The sequence below is a fragment of the Capsicum annuum genome, chromosome 2 (genome assembly GCF_002878395.1).
Source record: "Capsicum annuum cultivar UCD-10X-F1 chromosome 2, UCD10Xv1.1, whole genome shotgun sequence".
NCBI classification, from domain to species: domain Eukaryota; kingdom Viridiplantae; phylum Streptophyta; class Magnoliopsida; order Solanales; family Solanaceae; genus Capsicum; species Capsicum annuum.
In genome coordinates this window covers 145831392-145853613 of record NC_061112.1, presented here as the reverse complement: position 1 = coordinate 145853613, position 22222 = coordinate 145831392, and the positions used below count along the sequence as shown (strand labels likewise).

The window sequence follows — 22222 nt, the reverse complement described above, 5'->3', positions numbered from 1 at the left end:
TAAACATCTTAACGAAGAGTCCAACAAAAATATGGAGCACCAAAGGATACTACCGTAAAGATAAGCTTACCATTATGATTGAATAATTGAGTTGAGGTGATCAAAAACAGTATAAAAGTTTGAAATTCATTATGATATAATCACCCGATTTAATATACAACCCCATTACTGAGTATAGGTGGCATTGGAAGAGGATAGAGTTTATGCAAACTTTAACTATATCTTGTACTATATCTTGTATGGTAGAGAGATTGTTTCCATTCCACCCTTTGTTAATAGAGCATAACAACAACACTACATCTTGTATGGTAGAGAGATTGTTTCCATTCTACAATAGAGCACAACAACAACACTACATCTTGTATGGTAGAGAGATTGTTTCCATTCTACCCTTTGTTAATAGAGCATAACAACATACCGGGTGTATTCCCACCAAAGTAGGATTTGAAGAGTAGAATGTACGCAATCTGTACATCTACCTCAAAGGTGAAGTAGAGGGGTTGTTTCACATAGACCCCCCAACTCAAGACAACAACCTAGCCAGTGTATTCACGCTCGGTGCCAATAAAGCAAAAGAAAAAACAAAGAATTGAAAATAAACCTGCACCTCAAGTGAGATTGTTTTCATTCTACCCTTTGTTAATAAAGCATAACAACAACCATATATCCGGTGCATTCCCACCAAAGTGAGATTTGGGAAGAGTAGAATATATGCAGTCCGTACATCCACCTCAACACTGAAGTAGAGGGGTTATTTCTGACTCACCCCCAGCTCAAGACAACAACACAGCCAGTGTATTTCCCGCTCTCTGCCAATAAAGCAAAAGAAAAAACTAAGAATTGAAAATAAACCTGCACCTCAAGGGGCCAACAACGGAACAGTTGAACAGGTGAAAGCACTAAGGCTTACAAGGCATAAGTTGAAATGAGCACCCAGTATACAATTCTCTGTCGTAACAACAAGATGCCTTAATCAAGATAAGGCTGCACTAGATTAGATGATTTAGATTTATCAGGTAATCAACCTACAACAGACAAACAAGTCCAGTAAGGAGTTCATGCTCCTTTACACACTACTCAACTAGTTCCATTTTAGGAAAAGTACTTTCTTAACATAGCATGCGAAGTCATTAAGATATTTACAGATTTTATAGTAATAAATTCTAGTTTGGATTCCCCTTAAATTGCCAATGCAATCCTTTTGCACAGGGGGCAGGAGTTCTTCTGCATTAGCCACTGGCTGATGCAGTCGAAGTGAAAGGAGTGTTGGCAGTTGGTGCTTCCAATGTTCTGTCCATCAGAGAAGTCGTCCTGCAAAATCGGACAAGTATTTTCAAGTAAGGCAATTTAACTTATGTTACTAGACTCTAAGTAGTAGGAAACAATCAAATGAAGATAGGCACGAACCAAACAAATAGAACATGTATCTTTGTCACTTGTAGATCCTTCAGTCAACTGATACTTGAAGCACCTCATACGTGCAAGAATGGTTTCCCTGCTCAATCCTGTATCAACATTTTCAACCCGGCCTTGAATGGCCAGCATACCCTAAATTCAAGATCAGAATTTGTGAGGAGAAGTATTCCACAAAGATTAATAAAGTTTTCATACTATTTTTCCCATATTTGTCCATTATTATGTCATAACTCACGGTTTGCACGTCAACATGAAAAGTATAGCATTTTGTAACTGAAATGTCACATACAACTCCAAGCAAGCAAAAGCTACAGATCAGATGAGCATAGTTTGCTTGTCAAAGAACAATCAACTAGCCATGACTACTTGCTAAACTACAACAATCATTATCATTTAGAGATCTTGCGTCAAGTGATAAATTCTTGCATTAGTTTTCTTTTTTTTTTTAAATGTTTGAAAAGTCAGCTTCAAGGATTGTTGCAGAAACAAAATCTTACCCTGGCCTTTCAAAGAAGTTGCAAATCCATTAGGCTATCAACAAAGTACAATGACTTACTTTTTGTTTTACTATCTGGTAAAAAACTTAACCAAGATAAAGGTAGCATACTTTTTCTTCCCATAATAGCTTATTGTAGTTTCTCAAGTAGTCAATCCATTTGGAAGAATAGCCTTACGAATGCATGTATAACATCATCATGAATAATATTGAAACTAATTAATATTATCAGTTCCCAATTTTTCTACCCAACTTTTCACCCAAAAAAGGATCAAAAGAAAACTGCAGACAATTATAGCTCTAACGTTTGCAGTATCGTTGAGCATAAATGCGTATGTAAATCCATATGCATGTTTCCATTGATAAATTATGGGAAGCTAATAGGTGAAGATTGCAATAAATTTATAATTGAAAAGGAAAAGAAAGCTTGAAAATGAGAAGGCTAACCCTGTGAAAATTGGAAGGAGGCAGTGGCATCCAACGGGGTCCAAGGTTCCCTCTCGCAAATCTTAGGGGGTGATTTATCACAGGAGAAGTCCAGTTCCATGAAAAAGGCAATGACGGTACAGAGAAACTGGAAAGATGAGCCACAGGAGCCAATCTATTTGTTAGCGTTCCTGCTGGAATCCAGTAAGAAAACAAATTTCTTGGGATAATAGAAACGTGGTAAACTCTAAATCCATTAGCCAACAGTGCTGTTGCATTCCCATTCAGGACATAATTTCCCAAAACATTTGGTACCACAACGATGAGACGGGATTCTTGTCTTATGTAGATAATTCCAGAGCTATGTGCAGCGTAAGTCATAGCTCTTACAGGACCATTTGTTGCACTAGTACGATGCTCCATTGAAGGTGATTTTCTTTACTTAAAGAAGTTTCGTGATTTAATGAAGCCCAATAAATTATCACAATGCTCCCTAGACCTGAAATCACAATGATACAATGATGTCAATCTATTATTATTGAATAGCTATGCACTTGGTTTACATGCAACACAACAGTATAATGAACAATTCCGTCCAAGTAATCAACTATCCTTTTTCTGCTTCTTTCATACCGACTTGAAGGAAAAACATAAATAAATAAAGTACCAATCACCAAAAACAATCAGACAACTATTCTTTTTAAAAGAAGTTCAATATAAAACTTTCAAGTGCTCCAACGGCCTAAATCACATACAATGACATCAATCTATACATTGCTCAATTAGGTATATATGTAATTTAAATGCAACAGCAACATACCAGTAAAATGAAAAAAAGGTCCTAAGTAATCAATCAGCCAGTGACTCTTTCCTTTCCCTTCACACACACTAGAAGGAAAGACCTAAAAATTTGAAGTATGCAAAACCAATAAGAGGACATACAGTAACATATTTTTAGAAATAATATTAGAAATTACTTTAACTAAAATCCGTCCAACTCCAAAAATGATACCCCCATTCCCTGGGAATTATGGGAAGCACAAAAGGAAATCTATCCATGTAAGCTATTGACAGACTTAGCTTATGAAGTTCAAACTGGAAGATGTAAGAGCCATAGTTTATAAACCATTAAACATGATTTTAAGCATCAGTTTCACTAGATGGAAATATTATCAAGAGATTAGTGCTAATTAGAACATTGAACTGAACCGAACAAATCACAACCCCAACATACCCCCCACCGCGCTCCACCGGAGCTTATGAGTTATGATATATACTTAAGAAAAGATTTCATTTGAACTGCGAAATAGTGACTTACATCCTACACGTAATTTATAAAATAACACTAATAATAAAATTGAGAAGCAAAAACATACCCAGTATTGTACTTATGAGGGGGGTGGGGGGGGGGGGATGAAGATTGGAAGCCATCCTAAATATCAAATTAAGTAATCTTTGGAATGGAAATGAATTTCCTTCTCAATAGGTTAAGATTCGCTTTTGAGAAATCTTATGTGATAAACCAAGAGTAGATATAGGTAACATAACAGAAGTGACATTAACATTATATCCAATAAGGTTTACTGTACCTCATTTATAGAAGTCATGGTATCACAAGATCATTTCAGTAATTCTTAAATCTAAAAAATCAAGTCTACTTTCTATAAGATATACAAATATCCTGAATTTTTTAATGTTACCCATTTCAAAAAGGAACATTCTAAACTCTATAAAGATGGTTTTCAAAGGAGAAAGGGTATATGTAATTTTTTTAGTTTTTTTTTGTGATAACCGTGAGCTACCTTGCACGCACCTCGACTAATTTCACGGGATGGCTGCCACCTCCCACCAGCAACAGGTATAGGTAACTCTGTCCACCAAGGCTAGAACAGATGGGAAGAAATCACCTAATGTTTGTCTCTGTTGGGAACTGAACCTGAAACCTCATGGTGTCGTCTCTGGAAATTGAACCCAAGGCCTCATGGTGCTCAACCCAACTTCATTGAACCACTAAGCCACACACCCTTATGGTAGGGTAAAGTTCAACAAGCGAGTTGAACATTTTGCTTTAGATCGCTAAGTATCTCTCCTGCAGTGATATTTGAGCTTTAACCTACTAATAAAATAATGATCATAATATCAGATGGGGGACACAGGTTTCAACTGGATCTTTAAGGGTTGTTAGTCTTAAAATCTACTCCAACTCGTTTTCCAAATAGTATATCATATTTTTGTATGATGCCGTTGTTCAATTATTTGGCAATATTACTTGTAGACTTCTATATGCACCGGTGTTGATACAACGCTATAATGATGGAAGGTGATTAAAAGGAATAACTAAAGCCAAAACTACATGATAGAAAGTTTGTCTTTGAAGACTTCAAACTTCTGCAATCAATGGTGATTTAGCAAAAGACCTACATAATTAATACCGATTGGTTAGATTTAAAACTTGCTAGTTGTTGTGGTTACATTCACTTTACGTCGGAATTTATTAAGATTTTTTTCTATCCTACTAGAGATTTGGCCTTCATTTAGAGATAAGATTGAGATTTGGAAAAAGTTAAATTTCAAAGGATGGTTAACTTACCTTAAGAATCACTTTGTCTAGTAGTGGAACTAACTGAGCCCTAAATAGAACAAACAGATATAGAGTACCCATATGGTCCATCAAACTGGTTTCAAATTCAGATATAGCTAACTGATTGATCGATTGTTATTAAATGGCTTAAGCAATTTCAACAGGATAATTCAACCAAAAAAGCTCATCAAATGGAAGTTCATGAAATTTTTACATAAAATAATTTAAAATAGAATTGAACTTTGTCTCTTAATTAAAATCAAATTAATGTAGAATATCACCAACAATAACAAATCTCATGGGATTAATGGAGTCAAATTCAAGTAATTAGAACATTGAACTGAACAACGAACAAACCACAACTCCTACTTCACATACACAACTATATCTCACCCACCCCCACCCCCACAACCTCCAAACCCAAAACCACCACCTCCACCACCACTGGAACTCATTAATTATGATATATACTTTTTTAAGGTTTCATTTGAGCTGCAAAACAGTGACTGATCCTACACGTAAGAGTGACGTCACAAGTTTCTGAAAACCTGTAAAGTGTAAGCAACATTACTCATAAAATTGAGAAACAAAAACATACCTAGGATTTTGCTTAATAAAAAAGAAAGATTGAAAGCCACCCTGAATCTTCAAAAAGAAAGAATCTTTTTGATGAAATGCATTTCCTTTGCAATAGGTTAAGATTCAATTTTCGAGAAATCTTATGTGATAACCAATAGTACATACAGGTAGCATAACAAAATGACATTTGGAATACTTCTAATACTAAATCTATTTTGTAAATGTACCTGGAACAGAGAAAAAATGTATCCAATCTATTTTCCGCTAGCCACTTTCCCCAGTCGAGTCCGAAGTTCAGCAGCTTTATTTGACGATGAAAACCTGGACTAATAACAAAAAGAGAAAACTTGAGAATGGGCGGGGGGTTGATAAAATTTAGATGAGAGGGGCGATATAATTGAGAAGGGGGGATTGTAGGGATCTATACATCGAGATGAGGGGGGTCATTACAATTGAGAAAGGGGGGATTACAAGGATCTATATAATTGAGGAGGGGGAGGGTTGCAAATATCGATATAGCTGAGGCAGGAACGAGGTTGCAAATATCGATGCAGTTGAGGTGATAAATTTTTTAAATCTTGAAAACAATTATAATTGGGGAAATAGAAAAAATTGACCAACCAGGATAAGGATGTGATTAATTACCTTCCACTAGGAGGACAAAAGCGTGAAACCTTTAGATTACACTTAGATTACCACAATCCAAGCCTTCTCTCCACTCTCCACTCCCCGTCCCCTCCCCCAAACCCCCAACACACACACACACACAAATCCAGGATGAGTATTGATATCTTTTTTCTTCATCATGTTTGTCTTCTTCCATATCTGAGATTTTGTGAGCGTGATCCACATGACTGCTTCCACATGAAAAATGTTAGTTTGTTGCATTGTTTTCCCCACCCTGAGCAACTCCAAAATTTAATTAGTTCCCCTAAAATTTATTATCTTTTTGGATACGGATAAGCAGTAAAGTTTAATTGTTTAAATGCTTACCAAAATGGTTTATAACTCTTCTAATTACATGAATTATATTGTTATTGTTAGTAAATTAGCATGCTACAAAGACTTCCTACCCTTCTTTCCACTAACAACAAATAGAGCAAGAGACCACAAAAGAATACATCCAAAGAACAAGCAACAGAACTGAACAAATATCTAAGTATTCCTTAAACAGCTAATCAATAGGTTATATAATTAAAACCTATACTTTTACACCATAATTAATGCCAAAAAGGTAATACAGTTAAGACAAAAGAAGATCATTATCATTCAACTTTTAGTTTACCATCCCTCCCTTGCCAGAAACAAACAAAAATAATACTCCCTCCCAACAATACAAGGGACTTCCAAATACTGCCCACAGTATACCAGATACAAAACAAACCAAAAAAAAAAAAAATTATTTCTAATTGGAATTATCCAAATAAAATTTCATCCCAACATAATTATGATTTATTTGCACCCAAGGGTGTTGCCTAGTGGTTCAATGAAGTGGATTTGAGCATCATGAGTTCTCAAGTTCAATTCCTAACAGAGACAAACACTAGGTGATTTTAGGTATCCCGTGAAGTTAGTCAAGGTGCGTGCAAGCTGGCCCAGACACCACGGTTATCGGAAAAAAAAATATGGTTTATTACCGAAATTAAGAGATACAAAGATCATTGTCATACAATTAATAGTATAACATCCCTCCCTTTCCACAAACATACAAAAACAATACAAGGAACTTTCAAATACTGCCCACAGTACACCAGATACAAAATAAACCAAAAAAATCAAATTTATTTCCAATTGACCGCTAATTATCCAAATAAAAGTTCACTCCAGCATAATTATGATTTATGAAATTACATATTGTAATTCCAGAAATTAAGATACACAGAGATGATTATCATACAATTAATAGTCTAATATCCCCCCCTTTTTACAAACAAACAACAATAATACCTCTTAAACATAAAAGGAGCTCCTAAATACTGCCAGCGGTATACCAGATACAAAATAAAAGTTCATATCAACACAATAATGATTTAGAACTAAAAACATATTGTAATTTCCAAATACTCACATTTGCACAAATTTGTCAATATCCGAATCCGGCAACGCCTTAATAGGCGCTGCCAAACACACGCGGTGCCAATCTTCATCTTCGTCACATGTTCCATCAACACATCTTCCATAAATTGCTCGCCTCGATAATGGAGATTTTGTAAGTACATAGAGAAGAAGCAATGAGAGTAACACCTTGTTTGGATGGTTGTTAGCTGTGTGCTATTTATGCGTGAGACCCCCCCCACCACAACCCAACATTTAACTTATTCAAGTATATAACATTATGAATTACTCCCTCCGTCCTATGTGTATTTTCGATTTTGATCTGTATCTTTTCTTATTTACTAAAACATATAATTTCATTTTTATCCTTATTAATTTTATTTAATTAAAAAATAGTAGCTCATCTTTTGATAAAGGATAATTTGATAATTATTATCAAATCTTTTCTTATTTTTTAAATTTCATATCCAGTCAAATAGTAACATATAAAATGAGACGAAGCGAATATTATGTTTTAAAATATAAGAGAAATGTAAAATAAAGGTGTATAAGTTTAAAAATTACTTTATTCATTTAAAAAAATAATAATCTATTTTGAGTTGACACAAAATTTAAGAAAATAAAGAAAATTTTTGAATTTTGTGACCTTAAATTAAAATTGTGTCAAATATAATTAAATATTTTTTAATCTTATGATCCTAAACATGTTATGTGAAAAGTTGAAATCAAAGTATTACCAAAAAATAAAATGAGTCACTCTTTTTGAAACACACTAAAAAGTAAAGTAAGTTATTCTTTTTAAAACGAAGCGAGTACTATGGGATTGATATTAGACTAGTTACTCTAAGCGCGTGCATTCCACTTTACTTTGATTCAACTAATATATAATTTTATAAAATAGTAACAATATTATTAGATTGAATTTTGATTAAGTAATTATACATCAAAAGTAGTATAATTTTTTATGATTATTTAATAATTTTTCAGCTTATTTAAATTACTGGAAGTATTGAACTCATATAAAATATGATTTACAAAAATTGATTGCCTTTATATTTTTAAAGGTATTTATTTATTCAAAGGTATAGCATTCTCAGTGATAAAAAGAAAGAATTAAACTCAAAATTACATGATTAAAATTTATCTTAAAAGACTTGCAACTTCTTCAATAAATGTTGATTTAGTGATGACCTACATAAGTAATAACCACTAGTTAAAAGCAAAACTTACTAGTTGTGGTAACTACACTCTACCAGGTCAGAAATTACCAAGATTTTTTATTGTCCTGCTAGAGATTTGATAATATTACACACAAACCTCTATATGCATCGATATATAAATGTAACAATGTAATGATTGAAAGTGATAAAAAAGGAAGAACTAAACCCAAAACTACATGATTAAAAGTTCATGTGAGAAGACTTGCAACTTTTGCAATTAATGTTGATTTAGCCAATAGCCTACATAAGTAATATCCACTAATTAAAATTAAAATTTACTGGTTGTTGTAGCAACACTCACACTAGGTCAGGAGTTATCGAAATTCTTCGTTGTCATAATTGAGATTTGATGAGAAGGGCGGTCCAAATTTTCTAGAGTCTTAAATTGATTCCTGTGATGCCCCGAAAAAATTTTCCGTTAAGATCTCGGACGAAAATGTATTGAATTCTGTTCTTTATCGTGATTAATAGTTTTTCTGTGTGGAATTTCTGGATATGTGACCCTTCATCGTGTAGAGCATCGACTAAGCTTTCCAACGATATGTGGATCATCTAAAACGGACACTCGAGCGATGAGTTATGATCATTCCGATATAACCGTGAATAGTGGTGAACAGTAAATGTGCAGGAAAAAAATACTGAGGCCAGGCGAGTTTTAGGGTCAACTTCAAATGATCATAACTCCTTGTACATAATGATCTAGGTGATCTACTATATATCAACAGAAAGCTCTGAAAATCCTCTTTCCAATGAAATTGGTTTCATCCAATTTGTCCATCGGAGCAAAAAGTTATGGTCGATCTACTTCAGCCTATCAAAACAGTCCACCAAAGGAAAGATTTGACATTATTTGATTTTTAAGGGTATTTTGATCATTCCCACTCCAATCCATCCGGGTAAACCATGGATTTAAGTCCATTAAGAGCATTCAATAGCTCATTTTTCTCCAAAATTTCCTAAAGCTCAAATCCCAACCCTACTACTCCAAATTTCATCCTTCTATGTCTCTTGATTGAACCGTAGAAATTTCAAATTGATTTGGGATTCGAGTTGATCATGTTAAGGGCTTCGAGAAGCACCCTTTATTTTCGTGAATAAAGTTCCGGAGTCGGAAGTTCATATTCATCTTCCACTTTTAGGTATGTGGGGCTTTGAACAAGATTATCCTTTCGATCTTGTGCCCGGTATTTTTGTTGAATTACATTGACATGAGATTTTACATGTTTTATCATGAATTGAAAATATGATTTTATATCTTATATTATTGTCCATGAGCTATGGGATTATGTCATCCGATATGTGTATGATGTTGAGATGGAATTATGTCCAAAAAGTATTTGGTTATGAGAGTATGATGATTTAATTTGTTAAACCTTGATTTATACTATCATTCCACTATTTCCTTATTATGAATTTATAATTGATATTGGAAATTCTATATCCCTACTATGGGTCGATGTCTCAAGCACCTTTAAATGATAGTTGGATGGCAAATTGAGAAATGTTGATATTGAAGTTGCAATGAGTCTTGGTATTTTCCAGATGGTTTTGATGAGTTAAATTGTTGAAAATATTATGCATTGAGTCTTCATATCCTTGTCCAAATGTCGAGTTGGTTATGGTTCAACGCATTGATACCTTGTTGATGTTGAGGAAGATTAAAATGTTTTGAGCTAAAATGTGTTGAGTTAGGAATCCACAAATTGATATGATTTGATAAATGAGAAAGAGATTTAATTTGGTTTTTATGATAGACCCTTGTGATGTTGTGGTGGATTTCCTAACGCGTTCTGAGCTTTTCGGGGAGTAGTGCTTAGCACCAGAGGGAAATTTGGTATTTCCCCAAACCTATGTGCCACCGTAGGGTTGTTTGATGATGATATTATTGGCCAGAGAGTCCGATTGTGATTATTGTAGTTTTAAGGTCGTACTCCTTGGCAAAGAGTATGACGCTCCCGCCAACGGGGGTTTCAAACGTTGGTATTCCATGTAGCTCACATGGAATTGTCGGTTATAGGAAACTCTATTGTCCATAAGAGTCATGTTTATTGAAATACCGAGTCACTCCGAGTTTTGATGTGGTAAGTCAAGTTGCCTATGATGATCTATAATGATTTATGAGGTTTTTCTCCTACATTTCCTATCTAAGACGTTATGAGTTGCATGATTCGATGTCACTTAAGCCAGGTGTGTCATTATGGTCCGTATGTACGTTTTTACAAAATATTATTTATATTTTGCATGCGCCCCCACATACTCAGTACGTATCTTATGCTGCGCCACATATTTCTCTATGGGCTACATTCTTACCATAATGTAGGTTCAGGTACTCAGCCGCAGCCACGACAGTGATATCCGAGTGCTGCATCTACGTTCCTTCAGTGGTGAGTCCTCATGGTTCGAGGACCAAGTGGCTAGTTTTCGTGCTGTTGTTTTGTGATTCCTTTGGTCTGTTGAGTCAGTTGGGGGTTTGTCCCAATGACTCGTTGATTTTGCTGTATAGAGGCTATGTCAGACTAGTGTATTGTTGGGTTGGTTTGTGTATAGACATTCCATATATGTACAGTCTAACGATATTCCGTGCCATGTGCGATGTGATATGATATATACTTATATATATATATCCTTAGCGTAGCGTGTATGTTGTTGTGTTGGAACTCAAGGGTAGTGTTTTGGCTTAAAGGGTTAGCTTGAGGCTACGTGTAGCCTTGGCACCTTGTGGCGTCTCGGTATGATATTTCGGGGTGTTACTGTAACACCCCATATGCAAGTACGTGTATTGGCGTATTCAAGTACGTGTATTGGTCTTATTTATATGGAATTAGTTTTTTATTTTATTTATACCGAAATTTGCCCGTTGATGGTTCCATGCGAAGGTTATTGAATAGGATTTCCAATGATATAAAGATTTCCAAAAACGGATAGGTTTCGAATATAATCGAGCACGTTCGAAACTATAAAATGGTGGTCGGGATATTTGGGAATAGTAAATGTGCAGGAAAATTTCCTGCACACAAACTACTGAGGCCAGCCGAATTTTTGGGTCAACTTTGAATGATCATAACTCCCTTAATATAATGAACTGGGAGAACTGCGACCTATGAAAAGAAATATCTTTGAGTCTTCTTTCCAATGCAATTGGTTTCATCCAAATCCAACGTCTGAGTAAGGAGTTATACTCGTTTTACTTCAGCCTATCAAAACAGATTTTTAGGGTCAACTTCAAACGACCATAACTCCTTGTACAGGACGAACTGGGTGTCCTACTTTATATGAAATGAAAGCCCTTTGAATTATCCTTCCAACGATACCAATTTAACCAAAATCTGATATTGGATCAAAGAGTTATGGTCGATCTACTTTAGCTTAACAAAACAGTCCACCAAAGGACAGATTTGACATTATTTAAATTTTAAAGGCATTTTGGTCATTTCCTATTATATTATGGATGGGAATATGTATATATATACATGTATATGAGTTCAAAAACTCATTTTCATCATCAATCATTGAGAAAGAACAAACCCTAGCCAAATTTGACCTTTAAATTACTTTTGATTCAATCGTAGAAATTCTAAAGTAATCCGATAACTGCGTTTGTCATCTCGAGAGCTTCGAACGGCACCTATTATTTGTGCAAACAGGATTGCATAATCAAGAGGTGAATTCTAAGGTATGAATATTGTTTGCCTTTGTTCTTTTCCATATGTATATGTGTGATAGAGGATTATATGTATTGGTTGTTATTGAAAGGTAATGAAAATAAGGTTATGGACTATTTTGCATGGTTTGGTTGTATTGAATTGTGGAAGTTGGATATGGTAATTGAGTTATGGAAGGTGGATATGGTGATATACTATTGAATTGATGATTATTTATGTGTATGACTCAATTTGGTTTAATGGATTGGTTGGAAGGATAAATGGATCCAAACTTGTATTGGAGGATGTTGTATGAATATGCATGGCATGTGAATGTAATTGGAGTATAAGAGGGTTAAAGTGACACCCTTTATGGTGTAATTAAGGCTTACTACTTAACCACTAGTTTGGTGAATTCAAATAATTGAATTGTGACGTTTGGTCGCTAATACTAGATTTCTTTATATGTTCATTGTAGATAAGTAATCCAAAAAGACGGGAAGTCCATTTGGGACTAGTATTGAAGGTTGACAGTCAGGTATGTAAAGCATACTCTATACCATATCTTTGGCATGAAAGTGAACAATTGTTCTATTAAGAAAATTTCCAAAGTTATTCAGTAACATGTGATCCATAATGGTTTTGTATGATGTCCTACGTTACCAATGAACTTGTTTCCACCCTACAAGATGTCAAGACATTCCAATACTTACTTGTTTTCCAAATCTTACATGTTTATTGCACTAATGAATGTCAGAAGGTATCCGGTTACTCAAACAAGATCCATGTGCTATTAATGACTCCAAAACGTTTCATTGATATACCAATAAGTTCCTACTTCATTGTTATGGCATTGATGACTCCAAAACACTTCATTGATGTGCCAATGAGTTCTTACTTCATTGTTATTGCATTGATGGTCTATTTATATGTCTCTTATTGATGTATCATTGTTTCAAAGTATCAAAAATGCGGTGGCGACCGAAATAACAATCTCAAAGATTAATTGAACTAAGTGATGGAAATTCTCCCTTATCGGGTGGTATCTCAGGGGCATAAACCTATCATGGGTCGATCCCTATTTATGTGTTTATGAGTGGTATCCCAGGGGCATAAGCCTATCATGGGTTGATCCCAGTTGATATGTACTGGAGGCAGCCTAATGGTCACGTACAGTACAGTAATGATTACAAAGATGATAAGAAAGAAGGTAAAGTGATTGAATAAATACAATGTACAGGTTGTCACAAGTTCTAGTAAGTGTGGTCCACTCCTATTACGATTTATTCACTTGTTTCTGATTTCTATTGAGCTCCTATATCATATGTGATTATCTACAGCTTTACATACTCAGTACATATTTCATACCGACGTCCCCCACGGGGGACCTGCATTTCATGCTGTAGGCACAGGTACCTCAGCTCATACACCGCACAAGTAGGAGCCAGGATATCCAGCTGCTTTTGGTGAGCTCCAGTTTGCTTCGGGGCTTTTCGTGTCATATCCAGTCACTTTTGGTATTGTATAGAAGTTAGTTATATGGCGGGGTGTGTCCCGACCTTAGTTAAACTCTGTGTATTGTCTAGAGGCTTTGTAGACCTAATGTACAGCCAAGGCGGTGTTTTGTTAATAGACGGGATGGCTCCAACGGCCAAGTATTATATATATACATATATATGTGTGCTCGAGCTTATACAGGTGATTATTTCCTTTTATATGCGACATGATATTGTTCGAATTTCGGGTTGTCATAGAGGTATGCATGGGAAGTATAAGGTTATGAGTTGGTTCTCCCGGGCCTCCTCGGTTACGGGTACCATTCCGCCCCAATAGGATTTGAGGCGTGACAGTTACAAACTTGGTATCAGAGCCTAAGGTTGTGAAGAGTCCTAGGGAGTCTGACAAGCCGCGTTACGTAGAGTCTTAAGCATCGGTGTGTAGCGCCCCACACCTATGATCAAGAGGCTGCGGGGTGTTCTAGGAAAATTCATTTCTTTCTTTCTACAAGAGTCTATCATGCTTAAAACTATTTTCTTCTTCTGTTAATTCGTGCATTCTTATGACAAAAAATGCCTCCACGTCGAGCTCGCGGAAATAACAACCAACCTCAACCCGTTGATCCGTTACGTGAGATGGTATCTCATATCGAATTTCAGGCAGTTTTTCAAACGCTAGCCCAGGCAGTTACCGCCAATACTCAGGCCAATGGTCCACCCCCGCAGGAAAATAATTCGACAGCAGCATAAATTCGTGACTTTATGTTAATGAATCTGCTAGAGTTTCATGGGTTGAGAGCAGGTGAGGAGCCACAGATGTATGTTGATGAAATAAAGAAAATTACACAGATTATGCACTTGAACGAGGAAGAAAGTGTGGATCTGGCTTCTTATCGGTTGAAGGATGTTGCCTATGACTGGGTGCAGATGTGGAATAAGGGTAGAGAGAAAGATACTGCTCCGGTGACTTGGCAATTATTCCAAGATACTTTCTTGGATATATTCTTTCCTCTTGACTTACGGGAAGCTAAGATAGAGAAGTTTATAAATTTGAGACAAGGTTCCATGTCGGTTAAGGAGTATTGTTTTAAGTTTAATCAGCTATCAAAGTACGCTCCCTCTATGATGGCTGACTCGAGGACTAGTATGAGCAAGTTTCTAACTGGGGTGTCGAGTTATGTGGTGAAAGAATATAGATCTGCTATGATCAACAGGGAGATTGATCTTCCTAGGTTAATGATTCACGCCTAACAGATTGAGTCAGATAAGATAAAGGAAAGAGAAAGAGTAAGAGGGATTAAGAGAGTCAGATCGGAGCAACAGGGGTCTGGTCAGACTAGATTCTCTGGAGGGAGTCACCCTTAGTTTTAGAGATGTCCATTTATACCTGCACCTTCCTCAGCCAGTGCTCTCATATATCGGGGTAGGTAGGAACTCGGGAAGAGGTTGGTACCTTCCAGGTCTCAGGACAGTGTAAGCAACTGGCCTCATCCTCCTTCGTGTGCTAAGTGTGGTAAAGACCATTTTGGGGAGTGTTATATGGGGTAGCGGGGCTATTTTGGTTGTGTCAAGTTGGGTCACATACTTAGATACTGCCCGTATGCCAGACAACGGAGTTGTGATGCTCGTCCCCAGAGTCAGGCTACCAGTGCCCTGCCTCCCATAGCCTGTCCAGTTCCTCCTCAGGGTGCTTCATCTAGTACTGCTGGCGGTCAATGCCAGAATCATTTCTATGCTATAACACCTCGTCAGGAGCAAGAGGACTCTCCCGATGTTGTCACTGGTATGCTCCGTATTTTCTATTTTGATGTCTATGTGTTGATGGACCCTGGTTTGAGTTTTTCTTATGTGACACCTCTGGTTGCTGTAAATTTTAAAATGGATCCTGAACTAATTTCTGAGCCTATTTTGGTTTTTACTCAGGTAGGAGAGTCTGTCATTGCTAAGCGGGTGTATAAGAAATATCCCATTACTGTCTTTCATCGGGTTATGTATGCTGATTTGATTGAGCTAGCTATGGTTGACTTTGATATTATTCTGGGTATGGATTGGCTTCACTCATGCTATGCGTCTATTGATTGTCGTGCCCGTGTGGTCAATTTTCAGTTTCCTGATGAACCTATCCTCGAATGGTCCAGGAGTTTTGTGATTCCTAAGGGTCGTTTCATATCCTATCTCAAAGCTAGGAAGTTGATTTCCAAGGGTTGCATCCACCATTTGGTTCGAGTTAAAGACACTAAGTCTGAAACCCCGACCATTCAGTCAATTAATGTTGTTAATGAGTTTCTTGATATCTTTTTGGAAGATATCCCTGGAGTATATTTTGATAGAGAGATAGGGTTCGGGATTGACCTTCTTCCCGATACTCAGCCTATTTCCATTCCTCCATATCGCATGGCTCCCGCAGAACTTAAAGAGTTGAAGCAGCAATTGAAAAATCTTTTAGACAAAAGCTTTATCATACCTAGTGTGTCCCCGTGGGGTGCACCTGTCCTATTTGTGCATAAGAAAGATGGTTCTTTGCGAATGTGTATTGATTACCGACAGCTTAATAGGGTTACTATCAAGAATAAATATCCGCTTCCTCGAATTGATGATTTATTTGATCAATTGCAAGGTGCGATCTACTTTTCGAAGATAGACTTCAGATTCGGTTATCACCAACTTAAGGTTAGGGAATGTGATATCCCCAAGACAGTCTTCCGAACCCGTTACGGTCATTTTGAATTTCTAGTGATGTCTTTTGGGTTAACTAATGCTCCAGTGGCTTTTATGGATCTTATGAACCGTGTATTCCGACCATATCTGGATTTATTTGTAATAGTGTTCCTTGATGATATTCTTATTAACTCTAATAGTGTTCCTTGATGTTTCGTGTTGGAAACTCTTCAAACTCATCGATTGTATGCTAAGTTCAGTAAGTGTGAATTCTGGCTGAACTCTGTAGCCTTCTTGGGTCATGTTGTTTCTTTCGAAGGTATTAGAGTTGATCCTCAAAAGATAGAGGCTATAATGAGTTGTCCTAGACCTATTTCTCCTTCTGATATCCGAAGTTTCTTGGGTGTAGCTGGTTATTATCGTCATTTTGTTGAAGGGTTTTCATCTATTGCATCTCCTATGACCCGTTTGACCCAAAAAAAGTGAAGTTCCTGTGGTCTGAATCTTGCGAGAAGAGTTTTTAGGAATTAAAGACTCAAATCACTTCAGCCCTTGTGATGACTTTGCCTAACGGTGTTGATGGTGTTGACTTTGCCTGATGGTGTTGATGGTTTTGTGGTGTATTGCGATGCTTCCAGAGTCGGTTTGGGTTGTGTATTGATGCAAAAGGGCAAGGTTATAGCTTATGCTTCCAGGCAGCTAAAGCCTCACGAGAAGAATTATCCTACCCATGACCTTGAATTAGCTGCCATGGTTTTTGCTTTGAAAATCTGGAGATATTATTTGTATGGTGTCCATGTCGACGTCTTCACGGACCATAAGAGCTTGCAGTATGTATTCACCCAAAAGGAGTTGAATCTTAGGCAGAGACGATGGTTAGAATTTTTGAAAGATTATGATATGAACGTGCTATATCATCTGGGCAAGGCCAATGTAGTAGCAGATGCCCTTAGTCGAAAGTTCATGGGTAGCGTAGCACATGTGGAGATTAGTAAGAAGGAGTTGGCCCGTGAGGTACATCGTTTGGCTAGATTGGGGGTTAGGTTTTTTGGTGATGCTGAGGGTAGTATAGGAGTGCAAAGCGGTTCCGAATCCTCTTTAGTTTCAGAAGTGAAGGACAAGCAAGACAGGGGTCCTACCTTGGTCAGGTTAAAAGAGTCATTTAAAGACCAAAAGATAGAGGTTTTCTCCCAAGGAGAGATATCGTTTTGAGAATCCGAGAAAGATTATGTGTTCCTGATGTTGATAACTTGAAGTAGAGAATTATGGCGGAAGCGCATGGTACGCGATACTCCATCCATCCTGGTGATAGCAAGATGTACCATGATTTGCGAAAAATCTATTGGTGTAACGGTATGAAGAGGAACATAGCAGAATTTGTGACGAAGTGTTCCACGTGTCAACAGGTTAAAATAGAGCATCAAAGGCCCAGTGGCGTGATGCAAGAGTTTATCATTTCTGCTTGGAAGTGGGAAGAAGTGAATATGGACTTCATAGTTGGTTTACCTCCTTCTCGTCGCCATCGTGATTCGATTTGGGTTGTCGTAGATCGGCTGATGAAATCAGCTCATTTCTTGCCTATGCATTCATCGTATACAGCTGAAGATTATGCTAGAATATATATTAGGGAACTCGTCAGACTTCATGGAATCCTTTTGACTATTATTTCTGACAGAGGTACTCAGTTTACCTCTTAGTTTTGGAAATCTTTCTAGAAGGGTCTCGGTACCCAAATTCGTTTAAGTTCTGCTTTCCATCAGTAAATAGATGGTCAGGCCAAGCGGACCATTCAGACTTTAGAAGATATGTTGAGGGCTTATGTGCTTGATTTTAAAGGTAGTTGGGATGAGCACTTAGTATTAATTGAGTTTGCTTACAATAACAGTTTTCATGCTACTATTGGAATAGACCGGTTTGAAGCTTTGTATGGTAGAAAGTGTAGATCACCCATTGGTTGGTTTGAAGTTGGTGAGGCTACCGTAACTGGACCGGATGCGGTGTTCAAGTCCATGGAGAAGGTTAAGTTAATTTGGGAAAGGTTGAAAACCGCCCAAAGTCGTCAAAAATCATACGCAGATGTAAGGAGGAAAGACCTTGAATTTGATGTTGGTGATTTAGTGTACTTGAAAGTTTCACCCATGAAAGGGGTGAAGAGAATTGGGAAGAAAGGAAAACTAAGTCCCCATTACATTGGTCCCTATAAGATTGTGGATCGCAATGGGAAGGTAGCGTATAAGGTTGAATTGCCCGCGGACTTATCTAACGTCCATCCGGTTTTCCATGTTTCTATGCTTAAGAAGTCTATTGGTGATTCTGTTGTGATTGATCCTTCCGAAAGCTCGGGTATTCAAGATAGTCTTTCATACTTTCAAGTTCGTAGGCTAAGAAATAAGGAAGTTTCTTTGGTTAAAGTGCTTTGGCGAAATCAATCCGTGGAGAGTGCTACTTGGAAAGCCGAAGCGGATATACGTGCCAAATATCCCCACCTCTTTCCTACGAATCCTGAACATGTCAAAAGTATCGTTCTCTTTTGATTTAATCCTTATTGCTATGTTTATCTTGGCTTGTGTGTTTTCTACGATATCCAAAAAAAATCTAGAATGGAGTATATGCTTGGGAAAGATGATTTATCTCTATATACTCATTTTCATAGTATTCTTGACCTACCTATCAACATTCGAGGACGAATGTTTCCAAGGGGGAGATGATGTGATGCCCCGGAAAAATTTTCCGTTAAGATCTCGAACGAAAATGTGTTGAATTCTGTTCTTTATCGTGATTAATAATTTTTATGTGTGAAATTTATGGATATGAAACCCGTCATCACGTAGATCATCGAATAATCTTTCCAATGATATGTGGATCATCCAAAACAGACACTCGAGCGATGAGTTATGATCATTCCGATCTAACTGTGAATAGTGGTGAATAGTAAATGTGCAGGAAAAAAATACTGAGGCCAGACGAATTTTAGGATCAACTTCAAATGATCATAACTCCTTGTACATAATGATCTGGGTGAGCTACTATATATCAACAGAAAGCTCTAAAAGTCCTCTTTCCAATGAAATTGGTTTCATCCAATTTGACCATCGAAGTAAAAAGTTATGGTCGATCTACTTCAACCTATTAAAATAGTCCACCAAAGGACAGATTTGACATTATTTGATTTTTAAGGGTATTTTGGTCATTCCCACTTCAATCCATCCGGGTAAACCATGGATTTAGGTCCATTAAGAGCATTCAATAGCTCATTTTTCTCCAAAATTTCCTAAGGCTCAAACCCCAACCCTACTACTCCAAATTTCATCCTTCTATGTCTCTTGATTGAATCGTAGAAATTTCAAATTGATTTGGGATTCGAGTTGATCATGTTAAGGGCTTCGAGAAGCATCCTTTATTTTCGTGAATAAAGTTCCGGAGTTGGAAGTTCATATTCATCTTCCATTTTTAGGTATGTGGGGCTTTGAACAAGATTATCCTTTCGATCTTGTGCCCGGTATTTTTGTTGAATTACATTGACATGAGATTTTACATGTTTTACCATGAATTGAAAATATGGTTTTATATCTTATATTATTGTCCATGAGCTATGGGATTGTGTCATCCAATATGTGTATGATGTTGAGATGGAATTATGTCCAAAAAGTATTTGATTATGAGAGTATGATGATTTAATTTTTTAAGCCTTGATTTATACTATCATTCCACTATTTCCTTATTATGAATTTATAATTGATATTGGAAATTCTATATCCCTACTATGGGTCGATGTCTCAAGTACCTTTAAATGAGAGTTGGATGGCAAATTGAGCAATGTTGATATTGAAGTTGCTGTGAGTCTTGGTATTTTTCAGATGGTTTTTATGAGTTAAATTGTTGAAAATATTATGTATTGAGTCTTCATATCCTTGTTCAAATGTCGAGTTGGTTATGGTTCAACGCATTGATACCTTGTTGATGTTGAGGAAGATTAAAATGTTTTGAGCTAAAATGTGTTGAGTTAGGAATCCACAAATTGATATGATCTGATAAATGAGAAAGAGATTTGATTTGGTCTTTATGATAGACCCTTGTGATGTTGTAGTGGATTTCCTAACGCGTGCTGAGCTTGTCGGGGAGTAGTACTTAGCACCAGAGGGAAATTTGGTATTTCCCCAAACCTATGTGCCACCGTAGGGTTGTTTGATGATGATATTATTGGCCAGAGAGCCCGATTATGATTATTGTAGTTTTAAGGTCGTACTCCATGTCAAAGAGTATGACGCTCTCGCCAACGGGGGTTTCAAACGTTGGCATTCCACGTAGCTCATGTGGGATTGTCGGTTATAGGAAACTCCCCTGTCCATAAGAGTCATGTTTATTGAAATACCGAGTCACTCCGAGTTTTGATGTGGTAAGTCAAGTTGTCTATGATAATCTATAATGATTTATGAGGTTTTTCTCCTACATTTCCTATCTAAGACGTTATGAGTTGCATGATTCAATGTCACTCAAGCCAGGTGTGTCATTATGGTCCGTATGTACGTTTTTACGAAATATTATTTATATTTTGCATGCGCCCCCACATACTCAGTACGTATCTTGTGCTGAGCCACATATTTCTCTATGAGCTACATTCTTACCATGATGTAGGTTCAGGTACTCAGTCGCAGCCGCGACAGTGATATCCGAGTGCTGCATCTACGTTCCTTCAGTGGTGAGTCCTCATGGTTCGAGGACCAAGTTGCTAGTTTTGGTGCTATTGTTTTGTGATTCCTTTGGTCTGTTGAGTCAGTTGGGGGTTTGTCCCAATGGCTCGTTGATTTTGCTGTATAGAGGTTATGTCAGACTAGTGTATTGTTGGGTTGATTTGTGTATAGACATTCCATATATGTACAGTCTAACGATATTCCATGCCATGTGCGATGTGATATGATATATACTTATATATATATCCTTAGCGTAGCGTGTATGTTGTTGTGTTGGAACCCAAGGGTAGTGTTTTGGCTTAAAGGGTTAGCTTGAGGCTACGTGTAGCCTTGGGCACCGTGTGGCATCTCGGGATGATATTTCGGGGCGTTACAATTCCGATATTAATTCTTAGTGAATTTATGAATCGAAACAGAGAAAAATTGTAGCCAATCTATTTTTTGCTTGCCTACTTTCTCTGATCGAGTTCGAAGTTTAACAACTTTCTTCGTTGATGAACACCCAAACTAATTATTCAGTATTTAATTATGAATTATGTTTTAAAAATATAAAATAAAGTATATAAATTTAAAAATAATTAACTATTTTTAAATTGACATTAGACTAATTTTTTAGCACATGCACTGCACCTTTACGCTGATTCAAGTTATATATGATTTTACAAAATAATAAAAATATTATTAAATAAATTTTGAGTAAGTAATTATACATGAACAAATAGTATAAAATCTTTATGATTGATTAATAATGTCTAAGCTTATTTAAATTGATGAAAGTATTGAACTCATATAAATCGTAATCTAAAAAATTATATATCTTTATATTTTAAAGGTATTTATTTGTTCAAAGATTTACCATTCTCATCAATGATTGTTAGATTACACAAAGTGGTTGGAAGGTGGAAAGGGCGGGTAGTCTGCTAAAAGGAACTATTGAATTTAAGGGTATCAATTCTGAAAATG

General features: G+C 36.6%; 1 protein-coding gene across 10 annotated transcripts in view; it reads right to left on the bottom strand.

The window, feature by feature from the left end:
* Nucleotides 1-954: 954 nt before the first annotated feature.
* Nucleotides 955-22222, bottom strand: part of LOC107860284 (E3 ubiquitin-protein ligase MBR2) — a 38923-nt gene continuing 17655 nt past the window's right edge. Inside the window, exons 1-7 of one of the 10 annotated variants that reach the window (XM_016705585.2) lie at nucleotides 7567-7794; nucleotides 6144-6352; nucleotides 5726-5824; nucleotides 3159-3240; nucleotides 2360-2837; nucleotides 1408-1548; nucleotides 955-1311 (exon numbers count right to left, since the gene is read on the bottom strand). In XM_016705585.2, coding sequence (XP_016561071.2) covers nucleotides 1180-1311; nucleotides 1408-1548; nucleotides 2360-2761 — 675 coding nt within the window. In that variant the 5' untranslated portion in view covers nucleotides 2762-2837; nucleotides 3159-3240; nucleotides 5726-5824; nucleotides 6144-6352; nucleotides 7567-7794 and the 3' untranslated portion in view covers nucleotides 955-1179. Of the gene's footprint in view, nucleotides 1312-1407; nucleotides 1549-2359; nucleotides 2838-3158; nucleotides 3241-4151; nucleotides 4455-5725; nucleotides 5825-6143; nucleotides 6353-7566; nucleotides 7801-22222 lie in introns of those variants that run through there. The other 9 variants (XM_016705587.2, XM_047407383.1, XM_047407386.1 and 6 more) reach the window with 9 other exon arrangements.